Genomic DNA, 22,479 nt, shown 5'->3' with positions numbered 1-22,479 from the left:
GGTCTCTCACATGCACAGTTCACAATAGGATTTGCGCTCCTTTGAGAACCTATGCCACAGCTGCTGATCTGACAGGAGGCGGAGCTCAGGCACCTCCTTCTGTGCAGCCTGGTTCCTAACAGGCCATAGATAGTACTGGTCCATGGCCCGGCGGTTGGGGACCCCTGCTTTAGCCCTCAACTCTTAGGCATGTTTCAATTCTGATTTTGGTCAGCATAGAGCTTTGCTTCTATTTACCAGGAGGATCTCTACTGTTATGGATCAATGGCAGGAGGTGATACTGGGTCTGGAACTATGCTTTGGCTTAGTGACATTTGTACTCTAATCTGCCTCACTCCTGCACCTTCTCAGGGGACCTGGGCACTGTCTGATCCCATGAGGGGTCCTACATCATGACCTAGGGCATGGTAAACAGTCTACCCTGGGAAGCCTAGAATGGATAGAATACAAATTCATCCAACACAAATTCATGAAGAAAAGCCAAGATCTGCAGAAAATCAAACAGTAAAGACTATTCCAGAAGAGCAACAGCAGGACAATAAAGAAGAGGTGGAGTTAAAATGCTGGGTCTGTCATAGACAGGACTGGAATGGAATCCCAAATCAGATGATAGAAAGAAGAGAAGGTGCACGGAATAAGGCTTTCCACTAGTGGTGAGTTTTCTGTCACTACAAGTCTTCAAAAGGGGCCTAGATGACCAGTTCTTTTTCATTCAACAAATGCTTATTGAACCCTTCCTCTGTGGGTAGTGATGAGCACATTCAGTGAATTCAGACTGGAATTGAACACACTGAAGCATTAAATGAGTTAATCTTATATGAGTTCATACATACAGATCACATGCAAGAGTGTCTCATATCCACTAAGTTTGCAAGAATAACTACTATTGTTTTTGTGCACAAGATCTTGTGTATTGTAAAGAAATTTCTGAAATAGCAATGAGGTTGGAATAAATGACTAATGATTCTATTCTCTTATGATATCTCTGGTTGGGGCACACCCAAAACAAAATGTGGAGCAATGCAAATGTTTGAGGAGAGTGAAAGAACTTCCTTCTGGTGTTTTTTCCTCATGACTTGCTCTGAAGCCACTCCTCTTAGATTGTTTCCTAGCTGTGTATTCCTATATAGTCTTAGCTTAACAACACAAAGATTTGACAACAGTGTCTGCATTTGATAAAATGTAAATGAGAAGCTCCCAAAAGAGATTGAGAAGCCCTATTTTGACAACTCTTCTTTTATCTATGTAATTATCATATTCTTTAACTGAAGAAAGAAAAACACAAAGATAAATACAATATTTCAACTTTGAGTACTTTTTAAAAATTATTTGAAAGCATTTAAAAATATATGTAAAATGAACTCCTGTATGTCAAATTCCTTTCAGAGAAAAAAAAAAAAGTTAGAGGGAAGGGGGAAATTTGCATTTAGTAATTTTATTTTGTTTTGTTTTGTTTTTAAATTTCAGGCAGTTAGTAATCAGTGTTCCTTTTGTACATCATGCCCAATGAGAATGATACCAGGATCTTTCATTCAATTATATGGATTACAGGTCACCCACCTGGGCATGTTTCAGATGAAACTAACCCAAGCTTATCTTGAATAAGGGGCTTAGAAGTAAATGCTTTGTTGGTTGCTTTGAGTTGTACAAAGCAGGACGACCACCAGAGGCTTTGTAAGAAAAAGAATCATAAAGACTTTGAGAAAATTGGAATCCTAAAGCAGCTGAGACTTTGCTTCTATTTTTGATCCTTTTTAAAAACTTAGTTCTTCCAGTGTTCAGTAGTTCCATAGTAGTTAGAAATCATTGCCATATGAAATCTGCTATTGGTACAAAAAGAAAATGTTGCAGCCAACTCTGATACAACAAGACAGAGAGAGAGAGACAGAGAGAGAGAGAGAGAAGAGACGTGTTCTTCTTTGACCAGCAGGAAAAAAAAAGAAAAATAAAAAAACTGCACAAACCTTTTAACTAGTTTTGCTAGGAGAAAAGAAAAATAAAAACATAAAATAACAAACACTCTTTAAAGAAAACTGATTTTCTTATTATGCTGAAATTTATTAAAGACTATTGCTTTGACTGAAGAATATGTTTAAATATTTTGTAGAAGGCAAAGCTTTCATCCAGGAATGACAAGTGCAAGGACTGTAATTCTAAAGACATTAATGAAAAGGAGAATGGCAATTTAAGTTCAGGGACAATTGGAATCAAGTGTAATGATTTACAGCTTTTGAAAATTTTCAGGCACTTAGTGGTCAGTGTTCCTTTTATGCGTTATGACCAGTGGGAAGGATACCAGGATCTTCCATTCAGTTATTACGGGTTACAGGTCACCCATCAGTGACCTGTGGTCGTAGTGTTAGGTACTGAAAGCATAATACCTTCTTATGTAAGAGGGAAAGACCTGTTAAGTCTAAGTTTAGGGGTAGAGTTGTCAATGATACAGTCATATTTGTTGAATAGTTCAAGTTGCCATTTCCTTGTATTCTTGGAAGAGGTAAGTTAAAGAAGGTTGTGCCCAGTTCTTGACACTTTATTATTACAGCACTACCTTTCAAGCCACTCAGTAGTCATTGAACATGTACAAGTAGTTGTTCTGTTTGGTCATGTAAATTTGTAGTGACAGTAGGAAAAGAAAAAAAGGACCTTTATTAAAGACCTTCCAAACTAATTCATTGCCCTCCATGCTGCATGAAAACAAAGTCTTTCCAAAAAAAGGAGTATTAAGGCACCTGAAGGGACAAATCCATTTATAAAATTATTTTTCTCTTTGTGATAAAAAATATAAATGGCTCTGTATACTAAAAAATATAAATGGCTCTACTAGTACATTTAATAATCCTTTATTGATTTACCTAAATGTATGAAGATACCCATATAATGTTTTTAAAAATATTTAAGTTATTATAGCTCTAAAATAATTTATTAGACTATAATAAATAAATTTATACTAGAATTCATGATGACCAGTCATTAAATAGAATTAAAAATATAGGTAAAATACAGTTAAAATATATACAAATTTTAAATGATACATGCAATGCACAAATTGTAAATGTTTGCTTGAGGAAAGAGTTAATTCATTGGAAACTCTATTCCAGTCTATAGTATTTGGGGACTGCTGTTGATATGTTCATTCAACAAATAATTACTGATAATATAGTATGTATTTAAATCATTATGTTAAACACTGAGGCTATACAATAAATAAGAAAATGTATACCCTCATTGAACTTAAATCTATTAGCAGACACAAGCAAGTAAATTGTCAGTAAAAATAGGGGGGAGTCAAGGGAATTTGGATAAATTGTAGAAGGAGCTCCTAGACAGTCCATGGAAGTATTAGTGGGAGGATGGAAATGGCAACACAGTTGAGATTTTAAAGATATATAAAGTACATCTTTGTAAATGGCAAGCAATGAGAACACAGAAAAGGTGTTTGAGGAAAGGACCTAAAGATAAGATAGACCATGACACAGAAAGGAAAGTAAAAATTCAGTGACCATCTAGTAGATATCCAATACATACATTTGAATGAATGAGTGATAGACTAACTATATGAATGGGAAATATTGAAATATAAAAAGGGAGTAAAGCTCTGAGAGGTAAGTGTATGTGTTAAGCCTTCAGAGTACCTAATCATCTGAATATGCAAATGAGCAGTGTTCAAATTAATAAAAATGACTCTAAAAATGAGAACTCTTGGCTGGAGAAAATAACAAAATATAAAGTAAAGGAAAATTGACAGAATACTTCAAAAACTGTGCCTGATATAATTGGAAATAATGCCTGGAAAGAGATTGAGTCCATAATCCTGTATTTGCTCATTAAGGCCAGAAAGATTCTTGATAAGGAAATGTCTAGTCTGAAAGGTCTAAAGATTGTATTAACCTGTATAATAAATTATATCTTATGAAACTCTTGTCATTTATCCAGTATATTTGAATTATCCATGCATTACTGTTTCATATATTCATGGTATTTTCATATTTTATAACATTTAAAAGTATTTCAACATTCCATTGATTTGAATAAGATTTCTTAAATTACAGTGAAAACTTTCTGATAAGGTATGGTAAGATTATTTTTCAGTGACTATGCTGATACATACAATAAAGCCAGTGATAATTCATAAAGATGATAATACACTTAGTACAAACTGAGCTTCAATGGGATTACTAAATGAGTATGTGAGGACAGAGCAGAGAAAAAGGCCAAGGATTGAGCACTGTGGTGCTCTGTTACGAGAAAGTTAGGAAGGATTAAAGGTAGCAGTGAAGGGGATTGAGAAGGGGTAGCTGAAGCAGTAGAAAGAAAACAAGAACAGTGTGTCCTGGAAGTCAATGGAGTAATCAGTTGTCTCAATTGCTGCTAATAGATCAAATATGGTGAGGACTGAGAATTGGACACTTCAGTTAGTAATGTGAAGAACATTGGTGACTTTCCCAAGAGCAGTTTCAGTGGAATGGAGGAAGACCAATGGAATAATAGGAGCCTTGTGGAGGAATAAACCAAAATGTACCTATTTACCATCCCGAGCCAGAGTCAGAGCCTTTACTCTGTGCGAGAAGCACAATGACCAATTGTTGCATTGTTCCCGTTCCTTGAGCTTTGTACAGCTCACCTCGCTTCTTCAAATGTATACAGTCAGACCTCCGAATCTGTGGATTCCACATCCATGGATTCAACTGACTGCAGATGAAAAATATTAGAAAAAATACCTGCATCTGTACTGAACATGTGCAGACTTTTTTCTTGTCATTATTCCCTAAATAATACAGTATAACAACTATTTACATAGCCTTTACATTGTGTTAGGTATTTAAAGTAATGTAGATGTGATTTAAATAATTTTGAAGTATGTGTGTAGGTTACACGCACATACTATGCCATTTTATATCAAGGACTTGAGCATCCTCAGATTTTGATATCCACAGGAGGTCCTGGAACCAATCCCCACAAATCCCCTGAAACTATAACTGATGAGGGGTGATGGTACTTCTTTTTTTATACAGTCAAAAGAAAAGAGATTAGGCTTATTTTTGAAAGTTCTTTTTATAATCTTATTATTTCTCCCGAAATAATGCCATATTGAGCATGACTGGATTTAAGAGGTTCCCAGATGTCTCAGCCACTCATTTACATACAAATTCTTTGTCCATATTCGTACATCCTTAATCTCAAACTACACGTATGGATTTACTGTTTTGTCTCCTGGAATCAGCTTACTTTCAATTTGTTTTGCCTATTTCATTTGCACATTTGTAGAGATTGATAATACAAACATGTTTTAAGAGAGAGCATACAACACATCAAGTTGCCAACTTTAGCCACTTCTGCTACTTATTTCAAAGTTTCTGACACTTATTCATGACCTTTCAGTAGCCTTCATTCTCCCGTCTATCCATTCACTCAAGAAACTTGTATTGTTAGGGAAGGTATTAGAATTGTGGCTCTTCCAGCTGTCAAAAAAAAAAAAAAAAAAAAAAAAAAAAAAGTAGCGACATAAACAGACAAGCATAATACTGGAAAATCATGTATATGAGAAATCTAATTATTTGTGGCATAAATCATTTTTAAAATGTATTCTAAAATAAAAATGCCAGAGAGGCACGGAGGTCTTACTAATCTGTAAAGGAAACATGATTTATATAGTATGCTTACACTAGTAAAAACAGGATTATTTGGGTGAACAGAATATCATATTGATATAGTCATTTAGTTATAAAAAGAGATATTTCTGATGAGGTTTCCCCTATTTATTTGCCTTGGAAAATGAATTTCAAAGAAAAGTATAATTTTAAAATCTAAAAAACCAGTTGATACCCATAGTCTGATATTTTCAGTTGGAATGAATTCCTGTGACAGCATGAACATACACCCACCACCACGTCTGTAATAGAAACCACTTTGCAAGACATTAGAGGTTGCCACAGATTTCTTAGGTCCTCACAGCAAGACAGTGGTGGTCTTGGGGATGGATACATTTCATCTTCCTTGAAGACAGATACCACCCTCCGGTTGTCACTCCATAGGAAATCAGGAAGTATGCTAAGCTATCCAGTGGACTTGGAATTACACTGCATTGTGCTAGTGGAAATATCCTATCCAACATTATGATTTATTTTGAAGGAAAATGGAAAAAAAATACACACAAAACGGTGGAAGGAAGCTGCACACAACATCGCCAAACAGCTGGCTTGTTTTATATCCCAGAAACAGCTTGGAACTAACTGTATTCACAAGATCTCTTGGCAGAGTAGCTTGATGAAAATACCAAAGCTGTGAGAAGTGTTCTTTTGCTGAATCCTTCATGTAGCTATCATATGGTTTATTAACTTAAATGAGAATATGTACACCTTTTTTTCCAAAAAAGTGCTTTGTATATTTAAGTGAGAAACTTACTGATTCTTTATACGGCACAAACATGATTCACCACAGTATTCACACCAAATGAACCCTAATAATGTTCAGAAACTATAATCCTAGACATGTATTGATTTCCTTCTTTCTTTCAAGTAGTATTTTTGGGGACAGTCAAGGGAGAATTTGATAGAAATGTAAGCTTGAGTTCAACGGCACTGATGACTTTCTTGGGTGCCAAGGTTAATTTCAGAGGGAAATTAGTTTTAACGGCTTCATCCATACATTTATCCATTCTTTTAACATTTAACTCTTACTTCCTTAAACGAAAAATATAACTCAATTCTAAACACATTTCTGGCTCACCTGCTAGATGCCAGAAATGTGTATCTTGAGGAATATACAAGGTCTGCTTTACTCTTGTAGAATCCCTGCATTAGAGGGGACTCAGTATTTTCAGATTCAGTATTTTAGAAGACCTTGCATTCTATTCCTTACTAAGTATCTAAGGTAGATTCAATTAGCTGGAACATATTCATATTTTTATCGTGAGGCATTTTGAGTCTATTCTTTGTGACACCAGAATTAGTTTCTCGTCTCAGAGTTTGCTATATTTCTCTGGCGACTCAAGTAGTTCATTGGCAGTCAGTTTGTAAAAGGCTCCCCGGGATTATCTAAATGCAGGATGTTAGCAATGGAAATACATATCATTGCCTCTCCTGTCAAAAAATGTAATTAACACACATGATATATCATCTTACAAAAGTGGATGAAAATTCCAATGGGTGACCTTGAGTCACAGCTCCCCAGTGCACACACTGTCCTGTACCCAAGCATCTCCCAGACAGCACAGAACTCCCACTTCCTGCATCCCTGTACGTTTGGCACTGTGTGTATGTTTGTGCGTGTATGTGTGTGTGAGTGTGTGTGTGTGTATTTTCAGTTCAAAATCTACCACTCAATTTCATTTTCTTTAACAATTTTGGTTTGATTCAATTTGTTACCTTGGTAATAATCAATTTACAAAAAAAAGTGAAAGTACGTGCTTCTTCCTCTCTGTATATTGAGAGATTCCTCATTCTTTTTTATGGTTGCAAATAATTCATTATGCAGATATACAATTTATTTATCCAGTCCCATATTGATGGATACCAGGCTATTTCCAGTCCTTTGATGTGACCAAAAAAAAATTATAATAAAAAATGCTGAGGTAATAATATTGTTTTTGTCAGTTAGGGCAGCCATAAGAAAGTTCCATAGACTAGGTGGGCTGTAAACAAGAGAAATTCATTTCCCACAGTTCTGGAGACTGAAAGTCTGAGATCAGGGTGTCTGCATGGTTGCCCTCTGGTGAGGACTCTTTTCTGGCTTGCATACTGCTGACTTCTTGTAGCCTCACATGGTGGAAAGAGAGCTAGCTAGCTCTCTGACCTCCTTTTATTAGGTCACTAATCTCATTCATGAGGGCTCCACCTTCAGGATCTAATTATCTACCAAAGGCCTTGCCCCCAAATATCATCACATTTGGGATTAGGGTTCCAACATATGAATTTTAGTGGGGGGATGCAAACATTCAGTCCATTAGCCATATTCAGTTCACCTGCATTATAGTATCCATATCATTTTATATATGTAGAATAATTCCTAGAAGTGGAATTGCTAGGTCAAAATTACTGTGTGTTTCTAATTTTACTTTCTTGAGAATTTGTATCATTTTAACTTTATACCTGTAAATGTAAGAGACATGTATCTACTCTCTTAGTCTTACCATCAGAGAGTATTACTAATGTTTGTGGAGTTTGCCAATCTGAAAAAATGGGAAGTTTATCAGTGTGTTTTTAACTAACATTTATCCTATTATGAGGGAGGATCAGTATCTTATAAACGTTTAACAGTAATTTTAATTTTCTTTTCTTTGAATAGGGCCCTCATATATTTGTGCATTTTGTTATGTTGTTCGTGTGTTTCTTGATTTATTAACAAGAGTTCTTTAGGTAATAGGAACATACTTCCTTTATTTGTGCTAACAGTACTTTTTATTTTATCACACAGTTTATTCTTCATCAGAATTCTTTGCTCTTAGGACGTCTCTGTGAGAGCCTGCCAGCATTGTACACCTTTGGAGGGCAGTTTGTTGGCAATTTCTCAATTTTTCTTTCACATAGAAAGTGATCTAACTGAATTGTATTTCTTTCGGTGTCAACTGTGCGAAATTATTGTCCTAAAAAATTCACCATTCCATTCAGGTTTAACATATTTTTTAGAGTGTGATTTTCACAGAGTATGTTACATTCTTGGTGATTTTTTGTCTTCTTGACCTATCAATTACTAAAAAAAAAAAATACACATAACAATAACCTAAAACAACCTATTGAAATATCTCACTGTGATGATAGATTTGTCTAGTTTTTCTTGTAATTTTTGTTCTCCACATTTTAAGGCTACATAATGTGATGCTTTCAAGTATAGAATTATTTTAAGTTCCTAATGGGTTCCTTTTTTAATCTGATGTTTTATAACTTTTTCCCCAAGTTTTCTGGTTTCCCACCATACCCCAGATTCTTAAATAATTTAGGGCACAATAATTTTCAGAGAAAGAATGATTAAGAATTCATGGAAATCCTAAGAAGGTCAAGTTGATGCAGTGCCTTGGAAGAAAGAAATAGAGGTAGCTGAAGTATATAGAGAAATGCCTATGATATAAACAAACAAATTGCATGTACATGTATTAAGAAGACTATAACATATGTCAATTACTTCACTAGATGCCAGTGCATAGGCATGTACCTGAATCTGCCTAACTAATTAGGAGAATGGGAAGTTACCTTTATTTTTCCAAGAAAAAGAAACAAAATCAATATTTAAATTTTGGAAAACATAATTGTTAAATTATTTTTCATATTGTCTAGATTCACATCTCTTTAATCAATGGAAGACCAAGTGCCGATGATCCTTCTCCAGAACTGCTGGAGTTTACCTCTGCTCGCTATATTCGCCTGAGATTTCAGAGGATCCGCACACTGAATGCTGACTTGATGATGTTTGCTCACAAAGACCCAAGAGAAATTGACCCCATTGTCACCAGAAGAGTAAGTTATGATGAATCATATTAGAACCTAAAAATGATATCCCAGTTATCTTTTTGTCTGCTAAATACTTTTAAAAAATTGTTAGTGATTTGTAGGAGTGGTTATTATCAACTTTTTATTTTAGAATTTTAAATTATTTTTATTAATTATCATTATTTGAAATTTGGCAGACTTTCATTTGTTCAGATTCAAGCTGTGCCGCTTATTACACGTGTAACATTTATCAAACATTTTAGCCTTCTCAAACTTTAATTTCTTCTTTTGTAAAATGAGAATCACAATGTCTAGTTAATAATCTTATTTTCCAGAATAAAATTAGTCTTTGTACTTTAGGTGATCTGTACTACTATTGTAATTGGCTTTGGCGTTACTACTGCAAGTGCAGGGGCTTTGAAACATGATTTTTGCCATAACTGAGCCAGTATACGCACATGCACACATAGAGAGAGCAGTATGTCTGAAACCTTAATGTGCATAGAATTAGCCAGTGATCTTGTGGAAATATACATTATGATTCAGTAGGGCAGAGCAGAGACGCTGCACTTCAAAAACTTTCCAGATGATGCTGGTGTTGCTGGTTTGTAGACCATCAAATCATTTGGTTTTATGCTTGATTAATGAATCACAATCCATAGTTTTAAAAATGCACTGCTATAGGAGAAAACTGATTCTACATACTGTTTTATTTTCCTTTACAAATAAAATATTAGGTGAAAAAGGTTTAAAGCATCTTTTCAAAAGCTTTTTGAACACAAGAGCTAACAGACGTGCTGTCTTCCAGTGTTAAACAGGAATTTGTGGAAATACAAGATAGATGATCAGCTCAGATTGGTATGAGTGATAACCGTGCTTCCTCCTGTCTACCTTCTACCACATTCACTGGTTTATGGCACCTCCCACATATGCTGCTACACAACCAAGACATTATTACCAGTGAAGTCAATTCAGCCATAACTCCATAAAGCAAACTCCTGTGAATAGAGTATCTACTGTATGACTAGAGGCATAGCTAAGAAAGAGGATTATAGGGAGAAATTAATATTGCAGGACAAAGCACTTAATTCTAGAATGATCCTACTAAGGTAAGACCACAGTCATCAGTTGCAAAGTTGCTGAATCACTAGGGTAAATAGTTACGGATCCTAAATACTTCTCACATGTTTTCTTTCCTCGTTACTTAACTTCCCACATCTAACCTCTCCATCATCACAAGGTAACTTTTAAGGCTTTAGTTAGTCTTATGCAATGTATGTCAGATGTTTTAGTGCCCTGTATTTTCCAAACTTGAAATAATTTCCCCTTGTATTATATCTCAACATATTGTAAATTGTCTCATGTAAAACTAATCATTATTTTATAGCAATGTTTAGATTTTTCACTCATTTAAGAAAACATTTTCAATTCTAATTTTGGTGTGACTTAAAAATATACACCAAGGAAGACTGAATAATATTGAAGTGAAATTTAATCTTTCTTGACAGTATATCTAGCAGAGAAAAAAAATCAATGAAAATAAATTAGTGTTCTTTCTATCATCTTTTGCAGGAGGCAGAGTGGGGGTTGGGGTACACATCTATTATTTGTAACTTTATCGTACATGAGCCTTTAAAATAGTGCAGTATAAGTCAACATATAAATATGTTGTTTTGAAAGTACTCAAGTTCAATAAACACTACATCTAAATTTAAATATATAAAAATAAGATAGCAAATTTTAGCTCTTCTTCATTACTCAAAAGCAAAGCGTTATACATTTATATTTGAAATAGATTCTGCAGTTTTAAAAGCATTTACAAATACTACTGTATCAGCATTCTAAGCAAATATCTCTATTTGTATGTATATTATTAAGTGATGAGGTAAAATGAAAAAAAAATTTTATACTATCCAAACTCCTTAGCCAGTTCCATTACTTCAAGGTCTCGGTATATCAAATAAGATAACATAACAAATATATTTTCAAAGACACTGTATGTATGTAACAAAAACAAATAAAAGGAAAAAGAAACAAAGAAGTAAATTGGAAAAAGGGGATTTTTAGTCAGGTAACTCAGATATGTGTCCACCTAGGTATTCTTGCTAAATCTGTGTTTTTCTTTTGTCTGTGTAATTGGAATAATAGAACTATCGAACACTAAGATGGTTATTTGAATATGATAATGTAAAGTGCTCTGGCAATTATAAAATGTTATATACATATTAATTAAAATTGTAAAAATAGTCCAGCCTCCATAATTATCCTTAAAAAATAGCTGGATAGATTAAAATAATTAGTTACATAGCTCTATGTTAACTTCATATATAAAGGTAATTGTATGGACTTTTAAACATAGTAATATAAAAATGCAAATGTTCTGCACAATAAACTTACAGTTAATGACATTTTAATTTTCTTCTTAATAATTAAGGACTATGTTGTTATGAGCACCATTTCTCCCTAAATTTTGTTGGTTCTTTTCAAATCCATCAAGTAAAACAGTGTGCATATGATTTGTGAATACTGCAGTTCCTATAATCACAATAAAAGAGGGTTTCTTGCAAGAAACTATGTAAAACAATTTTTAAGAAGAATAGTTGTCCTTAGCCCCAGATAAAAACTACTGTCAGCCACAGGTACTCCAGCATGGACTTGGTACTGACTGGGAGAAAGACGTTTCTAAAATGCCTACCTAACTTAAATTAAAGGCCACTCTTCCTTTGGGCTAAGATTACAATGCTAGAAGTTACTTTGTCGGTTTTGTGAGTCCTCACTTGTCCTTAAGAAACACAAATGTCCTTCAAACTAAGGATAAAAGCAGAAAATAAAGTTTTTACTGAATGTCCCCTTTCGTTATTTTCACCTTGCAATCATCTTAACAGGATTTCTCTCTGGATTACTTTTTGCAGTATTACTACTCGGTCAAGGATATTTCAGTTGGAGGGATGTGCATCTGCTATGGTCATGCCAGGGCTTGTCCACTTGATCCAGCAACAAATGTATGTATATTTATAGGATGCTTAGGCAAAATGAAGCCCTGAGCTGTAAAATGTTTCATGAGAGTCTTTGCTGACAGAGAACGCTGTAAATGGGTGTCAGGTCCCCACTTAGACAGTGTAACAGAAATCCATGCCAGGGTGAAATAAGAGCTGGCAGTTAGGATGATAGACTTTGAAATCAGCCATCACAGTATCAGAAAACAGATTAGTTTTTCTTTTTTTTTTTTTTTCAAAAAGGCTCCAAACTGCTCTATCTATTTTGAAACCTCTCTAGCTATGACAGCCTGCCTCATGATGTAGCTATAGTGAATGCCTGCCATCAATCAACCTGACCATTTCTTTTAAAGTTTTTAATTAAAAAATTAATGCAAATGAATTTAAAAATGTGCAGGGAAGTAAATATATAAATGGCAATGGAACAGGAGGATAAAGTAGAGCAGGGGCAATGAGGGGGTGGAGCGGTTGGAGTGGATGAGAGAATCAAGAGAGCAGTAGTGGCAAGCCGGAAAATGCCAGAATGCTTTTGGATAGAGGTTTTTCATTAATGACAATGAATTAAGTGAACATAACCTAAAGGAGAAGATGAATAATGAGCATCTATTTTTCCTGTCATAGACAAACTGGTGAAATTCAAACTCATCTCCTGTACAGTATATGGAAAAATACATTGAATAGTAACATCAGTGAATGTAAATAGGCCACAAATTTTTTTCTCAAATATTGTAATGCAAATGACATTATACTCAAAGCTAGTTTTCTGATTATTGGATTATAATGTTATCTCCTAGGAAGATTAAGGTATGCTAGCATATTTTTATGGGCAAAGCTGCAATGCTGCTTTCTGCCTGGTATGGGAGCTTTTTTTTTTTTTTTTTTTTTTTTTTTTTCCATTTTTAAAAATTTTACTTTAAATCCTGGGATACTCATGCACAACATGCAGGTTTGTTACATAGGTAAATGTGTGTCGTGGTCATTTGCTGCCCCTATCACCTGTCCCGTCACCTAGGCGTAATTTTCCACAGGCTTTACAGAGTCCCTTTGTCTCACTGGCTTTCTACATTTTAAAAATCCATTTACTATTATTTTATTTGTAAGAAGTGAAAAAATGCATATGCCACCATGGGATACAATGTTGCCATTAAAAGGAATGAGAGCATGTCCTTTGCAGGGACATGGATGAAGCTGGAAACCATCATCCTCAGGAAACTAACACAGGAACAGAAAACCAAACACTGCATATTCTCATTCATAAGTGAGAGCTAAACAATAAGAACACATGGACTCAAGGAGGGGAACAACACACACCAGGGCTTATCAGATGGAGGGAGACAAAAGGAGGGATAACATCAGGACAAATAGCTAATATAGGCAGGGTGCTTTCTATCAGGTGTACTGATGAGCAGTGTTTCCAAGGCTTTGAAAGTCCACAAGACAGCCTTGGAAGGCCAATTCCATGTAGTAAATTGAGACTGTTTTCAGAGCACACACAGACAGGAGATTTAGTCCTAGAGACATTAGATTTATGTTTTACCTGCATCCCTAGAGGCCTAGGAGTCAACTCCCTCCTTTTTGCCACATCCAAAAATGTTAACAACATTTTGAGGGGAGCCTTAAAATAAGCACATCGACCCCCAAAAAACACATAGATCCCAGGCATCAGAGAAGGAGAATCCAGTCTTCAAGACCACTCCCAGCTTGGCCTTCCTGCTTTCTTCTGAGCCTAAACCCAGTGATTCCAGAACCAGCCTGGACTTCCTTAAGCTAATGTTGATCAAATACACCTACTTCAAGCCTGGCACCACTTTCTTCCTAGACTGTGTAGTTTTACATTTTGGTACATAGTCCAGATGTTTTATCTTTTCTTCGTAGTACCTTTAGAGAGAGGATTCCTTCATGGTTCTAAATAAGGCTAAAATTTGTGCTTCCTCCCTCTTCTTGACTAGAAATCTCGCTGTGAGTGTGAGCATAACACATGTGGCGATAGCTGTGATCAGTGCTGTCCAGGATTCCATCAGAAACCCTGGAGAGCTGGAACTTTTCTAACTAAAACTGAATGTGAAGGTATGTTCTTTAGAAGCCAACAAAATATGTCATACTTCCTTTCCAAGAAAAAAAGCCAATAATGAAAAATAGTGAAATGGCTGGTTATGCAAATGTGTCAACAAATACTCATTTATATTATCACTTCGAAGAGAACCCATATGTCTAGCTTTTCCTAAAGGGAAATATCTAAGAAACATAGCAGATGACTTTATAGCCTAATAGTGACAACTGGTCTTATTAGGTGACAGGTATCATGGAGAAACCTGTGTTTCTGGAGATTTTCTCAACCCAAGAAAAGACCTAAAAATAGTCTTGGGCTGAACTGTAAACCTAAACTAGCATAAAGTCCAATTCAACTGAATTCAAATATTAATATTACAGTAAATCAGTCCTAACCACATTTTTGCAGCTCACTAAGTATATATGGCCTTCAAAAACAGCTTGATAGACATTTTAAATTAATACCAACAGTATATATTCTTTGAATAACAAATTAACTCAACTCACATTTATCATGTACAACATGTCAGACATGACAGGTTTTTAAAGCTATTGAATCATAACACACCTTAATCATAAAATGTTCCCCAACTATAAGATATAAAGTCAGCCTTCCATATCCATGGTTTCCCCATTCATGGGTCTAACTAACTGCAGATCAAAAATGTTTGAAAAATAATTGCATCTGTACTGAACTTGTAAAGATGTTTTTCTTGTTATTATTTCCTAAACAATATAATACAACAACTATTTATATAGTATTTACATTTTGTTAGGTATTATAAGTAATCTAGAGATGATTTAAAGTGTACAGGAGAATGTGCATAGGCTGTATGCGAATACTATGCCACTTTATAACAGGGACGTGAGTATCCTTGAATCTTGGTGTTTGAGGGAGGTCCTGGAACCATTCCCACGGATATAGAGGGATGGTTGTATTTTCTTTTTAGTTTGAGATTCTGCATATATGCTATTAGGTCTCCTTATTTTCTGCACTCACTTCATTTGCTTTTGGATTTGTGTCTGCCTGCTTATAAAGATATTATCAATTAGAAATCTCCCATTATTATAGAAGCATATCTGGAGGCATGAGCCACCATTGGATCATCACTCACCATGCATGGTAGGGGACCATTGGAAGCCCAGCCTTTGTCTCCTTCAACTACTTCCAGCCATGTTCTGGCTAATCTCTCAGTTCTCCACAGCTTCTCCATAGAGAACAGACATTTGTTCTGGAGAGTAACTTTAAATGTAATGCCACCCAGGGATGTTTGCTCTCGAGCTTCTTTAAATTTTAATTACATTTCTCTTCTGTTTGTGGAATATCAGTAATCATAAGTGGGAGCAGCACTTGAAGTTAGGGGTCTTCCTGTTGCCACTGACATGCTTTCACACAGTGATAATTATGTAATGTTAAGTGGCTCTGCAAAATCCTTTACCACTCTTTACTTGTGTTTCTATGTTTAAACACAAAACAAAAAGAATAGAGCAACTTGTTAGCAATAGAGGTAGACTAAGCAAAGCAAGACATTTCAAACTGCTACTGTACACGTTTTTAAAATAGTGAAATTGTGAAGCATTTTTTTTTCTTTCCCTGTAGGGAAGAGGGGAGGTCATATTTCCAAACTGAAAAACAAACATTTTAAAAACCCAGAAATTCAAGATGGGGATCTTAGCCATAAAGCCATACATAAAATCACACTTTCAGCAATGAATACATTCCTAAAAGCTTATGTAAAAATGTTCTTTTCCAAGTTGAATCATATTCCAATCACCTTAATATTTAGAAAAATCCTTCCGTGACATGACAAATCCCTCCATAAAATGAATAATCACATTCTAATTCATTTGAGTTTAATTTGGATTTTCATCAATCTAGCTTACATAAGGGAAGATAATATCTCTAAAAAGCATAGAATATTCATTCAACTGCTAAGCCTTTACTAAAGAACAGTTTCATATGATATATCTTGGACATTCCGTGAAATAGTAAGTTGCTGATGACAGAGCAAAAACATGGCTTCGTGATCAGTTACTAGTCACATTCTTGAAGGTTACAGACAGAGCAGGGTAGGCTGCAGCCTATAGACAGAAAATGGGGCTGTAGGTGTAGGGTCCTGGCTGCACAGAGTGTGTGAAGGACCGTTTCTTTGGCATCAGTGTTTTACCTATAGTAGTTCATAGTTCTAAACACTCTTGACAACACCAATTCTAAATAGTGTGAGTCTGTATTACTTGATGTTTTCCTCTGCTTATACTGACAGCAGAAGTTTTGACTCTTTCTTGAAATACACTTTTACAACAAAGCTTTTAAGAATTCATAGCCAGGTCCAATGGCATGCTCCTATAATCCCAGCTACTGGAAAGAAGCTATGGTGGGAGGATCTCTTGAGCCCAGGAGTTTGAGGCCAGCCTGGGCCACATGGTGAGATCCTGTCTGTATTATTCCATTTTCACACTGCTATAAAGATACTACCCGAGACTGGGTAATTTATAAAGGAAAGAGGTTTAGTTGATTCACCCTTCTGCATGGCTAGGAGGCCTCAGGAACCTTACAATCAAGGGGGAAGAGGGAGCAGGCATGTCTTACATGGTGCAGGAGAGAGAGGAGAAAGTGAAGGGGGAAGAGCCCCTTATAAAACCATGAGATCTTGTAAGAAATCACTTGCTATCATGAGGACAGTGTGGGGGAGCTGCCCCCTTGATCCAATCTCCTCCCTCCCCCCATACATGGAGATTACAATTTGAAATGAGATTTGGGTGGGGACACAGAGCCAAGCTATATCACTGTCTTTCTGAAGAAAAAAAAGGAATTCTTGTATGTTGTCCTAAAGATATAAAACTGCTTACAATGCCTAGTGATTTGTATTTATTACTATGTGTTCCCTAAAGTTTGAAACTCTCCATTAACATAGCAAAAATCCTATATTCTAAATCAAATGTCAGCAGGTTGGGAAAGGTATTTACAACAAACATGACAAGGGGATAATAACCTGTCTATATTAAGAGATCTTACATATCAATAGAAAAAAGTTAATTAACCTGTTAAAAATGAGAAAGATCAAAACAGGTATTCCTCAGAAATGACATATAACTTTGTAAAAAGATAATCACACTCATAATGAAGGAAGTATCAATTAAAACAATGACAATATTATTTTTCACTTATCAAAGTGTTTATTCTTATCAAAGTGTTTATTTTTCCACTCAACAAATATTTGAATGCTTATTATGTCCAGGAATTATATTCAAGGGTTGATAACACACTAGGTTGGTGGCTATGGAGACACTGTTTTATCATATCTACTAGAGGAAAAGTCATTTGTCATAGCATTCCTGGAGGGGAATTTTTAAGTGATTAAAATTTAAATTTTACAAATCCTTTGACTAGAAATTATGCTTCCAGGAGTTTAGCCTATAGATATATTCATATAGATGTACAGGGCATATTATCATGATCCTCGTCATTATTATACAAGTGCTACCACTACTACTACTAACATTTCTTGAGTTCAGTATTTAGTATGTTTTAGGCATTCTGCTAAGCATTCGCAAAACATGTATAAGAGACAAGTACTAAAGTGATGCTAGGACTTGAGTTTTTGCCTCAGTCTCTCAATTGGCAAATAGGAAACTTTTCTAACATTAGAGCCCCTCCCTGCACCCAGCATCCTTGTCCTCCCAGTATGTGTTCAGTGTTACTTGAAAGGGAGAAACATGGAAACTGTGTAACTGTTCATTAATAGGGACCTGATCAATACCTTCATTCAAGTAGTACCCTGTGTACCCTTAGGGGATACACATGCTAATGTGGAAAGAGCTCCATGATCTATTGTTAGTAAAAAGAAACGGTCCTAAACAGTATACAAATGCCCTTTCCCTTTTGTAGAATAAATAAAAAGATTGAGCTGTATGCATACAAGCACACCTATGTGCACGCACACACACACACACGTGGAAATAAATGTAAGTACTCCTAAGAAACTCAACATCTCAGGTAGGAAGGAGACTCTGCGTCGGTATATTTCCCTGGTTCTATCCTAATATCAATTCTTCATGTTTAGAAAAGTCTTACCCAATCCTTTCTGGAGAAAGTGATTTTTCACTTATTTGAATTCTTCTAATGTAACATGAAAAAGACAAGGAGAATGAAGAGAAGAAAAATCAATTGTGAACTTATTTATAAGACATTATGCTAATGATTGTACATGCATTATCTCACTTGCACTTTTAGATATCCCAATCTAGTAATTACTATTGATCACTCCGTGTTTTATATGGAAACTGAGCCTTCATGTAATTAAGAATTTTCCAATGTCATATGACTACTAAGTAGGGGAGAGCACACTCACATCCAAGACAGTTGGGTGCAAAATAGCATGATCTTAGCCACTAGCTCTCGGTTTGTCTTAATTCCTTGGCACACGCCATGTATCTTATTTCGTTCACCAGGTAGAATGTGAAGGGATTCTGGCAGTCTTTAGCAGTGCAGACTCTGGAGTCTGTCTTCAGAGGTTGGTTTCCAATACTGATTGGAGGATCTTTTACACGTTATTTCACTTCTCTGGACTCAGATTTCTAGTATACAAAAATGGGCTGATAATGATAATACCTAATTCCTAAAAGCAATTTTGAGGATTAAAATCAGTAGCAACAAATATGGAGCATTCAGAATAGTGTCTGGCATTGAAGAAAACCTAAATATGTTTTAGTTGTTATTAGTATCAAAAGAAAGGCATTATATTATACGTATTTTTCTTTACCCATAGGCTCTAATACAGAAATTTCCATATGGTAATAATTCATTACAGATGACCTAGTTGTTAATCATTCAGTGCCATCATTCAATAATTTATTATTTGTTATAATAGGAAATTGTAAATTGATCCATATAAAATTGCACATTAGTCAAAATCAAATATTGGCAATTGCATATGATTGAGCTTAATGTATATGTTTTAATTATTTCAAATTCCATTAAAATGTGTGAATTTATTAATACCTCCAATAAATCCAGATGCTTTCTAGATGCCTTTGTGTGTGTGTATGCTAAATGTAATTTCCCGTATGGTACAAAAATCTAGGCCAGGAGCGGTGGCTCATGCCTGTAATCCCAACACTTTGGGGGACCAAGGCGGGTGGATCACGGGTCAGGAGTTCAGGACCAGCCTGGTCAACATGGTGAAACCCTGTCTCTACTAAAAATACAAAAATTAGCTGGGTGTAGTGACGCACGCCTGTAGTCCCAGCTACTCAGGAGGCTGGGACAGGAAGATTGCTTGATCCTGGGAGGCAGAGATTGCAGTGAGCCAAGATCGTGCCACTCTGCACTCCAGCCTGGCAGCAGAGGGAGACTCTGTCTCAAAAAAAAAAAAAAAATCTATTATGTATAAAAGAAATGATTTTTAAATATATCTGAAATCTGAAATTAATGTTTATTAATTTATTTTTCCCTAATGCAGCATGCAATTGTCATGGAAAAGCTGAAGAATGCTATTATGATGAAAATGTTGCCAGAAGAAGTCTGAGTTTGAATATACATGGAAAGTACATTGGAGGGGGTGTTTGCATTAATTGTACCCAAAATACTGCTGGTATAAACTGTGAGACATGTATTGATGGCTTCTTCAGACCCAAAGGGGTAAAGTATGCTTTTTCCTTCATAAAGAGTTATTTTTTGCTTTTTCATACAAAAATGTTTTATACAAAAAAAAATTTTTTGAAAGCTTCTCTAAGCAGTTGAACCTCAAATTAAAAGGTGAGTAGGAACATTTCATAGCTGAAACTGACCTAAATCTTTGAGGATGTAAAATAAAACATTTCCATCACTCCAGAAAGTTTTATCATAGCTTCTTCCAGTCAATCCCCACCCCTAGGCAAACTGTATTCTGAGTTTTAGAACATAAATTACTTGTGCCTCTTAGAGAATTTCATAAAAATGGAATCATACAGTACATACTAGTCTGTCTTCTTTCACTCAAGATAATATTTTGAGATTTATCCATGTTGTTTGTGCATCAGTAGTTCTTTTTCTTGAAAGAAATTGCTGAGTAGTATTTATCTGCCTGAACATATTAAAATTTTAAATCCATTCTCCTGTTGATAGAAATCAAGTTCTTTTCCAGTTTTAGCTTAGCTTCTACAAATAATTTTATACTACTATTTTTTTAGATTATACATTTTATAGTCATGTTTTTATTTACCTTGTGTAAATACTTAGGAGTAGAATACTTTTTTCATAAGATAGGTAGATGCTTAACTTTATAAGAAACCATCAATATTTTGCCAAATTAGTAATAATGTATAACGTGTTCACCAAAAAGTTATATGAGTTCCCGTTGTTCTACATCATCTCTAATATTTGATGTTGACTACCTTTTCGGATTTTAGTCATCTAGTGGATGTGAAATGGCATCTGATTATGCATTTAATTTTAATTGTAAGGGCTTATTGACCATTCCTGTATCTTCTCATATGAAGTACATGTTCAACGTCTAAATAATATTTTTTATCCTAAAAACTTACAGAACTATTGCCCATATCAAGTAAATGTTTGTGTGTGGTGTGAAATACGTCACCAGATTTATATGGGTAACCTGAAGTTCTATACCATTTGTTGAAAAATCAATTGATCATATTACATGGATCAATTTCTAGAACCTCAGTTATCTATTTTTCCAAGCATCTATTTTTCCCTCTATGTGCTAATACCATACTATCTTCATTGCTTTAGTAAGTCTAGAATTTAGGTAATATAATGTACCAATTTTATTATTTATTTTCAAGATTGTTTTGTCTATAGCAGGGTTTGTGTGTGTGTGTGTGTTTCTATAGGATTTTAGAATCAACTTGTCAATTACAGAAAATGTTAGGATTATTGCTTATAATCTATATGCAAATATGGAAAATGGAGCTTGAGGAGTTGTTGGTCAAAGAATACAAAATTTCAGTTAGATAGTAGGAAAACATTGAAGATATTTATTGCACAACATGGTGACTATAGTTAATAGCAATATATTTATTCTTGAAAAATGCTGAGAGTAGATTTTAAGCATTCTTACCACAAAATTGATAATTATGTTAGATAATATGTTAATTAGTTTGATATAACCATTTCACAATTTGTATATATATAATAATATATACAGTGATATTCAAAATATCATGTCACATGTGATAAATATATATAATTTTGTCAAAAGAAGAAATTAAACTTTTAAAAGAAAACAAGTATTCAGGAAAATAACATAATAATATTGAGTCATTTAACCAATGAACGTAGCATACCTCTCTATTTATTTCTATCTTCTTTATTCATGTCAGTGTTCCAGTACAGAGATCTTGCATGTTTTTTGCTAGATTAATCTTTAGTATTTTGCTTTGCATGATTGTAAAAAAATTGTTTTTTAAATAGTTTTCAATTTATTTAATGTAATTATTAAAGAATTTTGAATATTGACTTTATGTCTTATAACCATCCTTAATTTCTTTATTAGTTCTAGCAGTTTTAACCTACATGCTTTAGAAACGTACACATAAACAATCATTTTACCCGCAAGTAAATTCAGACTTACTTCTTCCTTTGCAATCTTTATGCCAAGGTTAACTAAAAATAGTGAGAGCTGACTTCTTCACTTTGTTCTCAATTTTAAAGTAATATTTCACTATTGAGTATGATGTGAACTGCAGATTTTTAATGGACGCCCTTTATCGGATTCAGTAGGTCCCCCATTATTCCTAAGTTGCAGAGAGTTTTTATGACAAAATGGTTTTGAATTTTGTCATATGCTTTTTGAAACCTACCGAAATGAACATAAGAATTTTCTCCTTTATTCTGTTAACGTGGACAATTTACACAAATTTAATTTTAAAATATGAAGCCAGCTTTGCATTTGTGAATTAATCTCCATTTGGTTATGTTATATTATCATTTTTATATATTGGATGATTCAGTTGACTAATGTTTGGTTAAGAATTTTGACATCCTTTCATAAAAGATACTGGATTGC

General features: G+C 34.6%; 1 protein-coding gene across 7 annotated transcripts in view; it reads left to right on the top strand.

The window, feature by feature from the left end:
- LAMA2 (laminin subunit alpha 2) overlaps positions 1–22,479 on the top strand; it is a 676,086-nt gene that overhangs the window by 294,436 nt on the left and 359,171 nt on the right. For all 7 annotated transcript variants that reach the window (XM_030928801.1, XM_030928799.1, XM_030928802.1 and 4 more), the window contains exons 5-8: positions 9,273–9,452; positions 12,338–12,427; positions 14,371–14,488; positions 19,933–20,111. In XM_030928801.1, coding sequence (XP_030784661.1) covers positions 9,273–9,452; positions 12,338–12,427; positions 14,371–14,488; positions 19,933–20,111 — 567 coding nt within the window. The remainder of the gene's footprint in view (positions 1–9,272; positions 9,453–12,337; positions 12,428–14,370; positions 14,489–19,932; positions 20,112–22,479) is intronic.

The sequence above is a fragment of the Rhinopithecus roxellana genome, chromosome 4 (genome assembly GCF_007565055.1).
Source record: "Rhinopithecus roxellana isolate Shanxi Qingling chromosome 4, ASM756505v1, whole genome shotgun sequence".
Lineage (NCBI taxonomy): Eukaryota > Metazoa > Chordata > Mammalia > Primates > Cercopithecidae > Rhinopithecus > Rhinopithecus roxellana.
The sequence above is the reverse complement of the archived record's forward strand: the minus strand, read 5'-3'. Positions and strand labels throughout refer to the sequence as shown.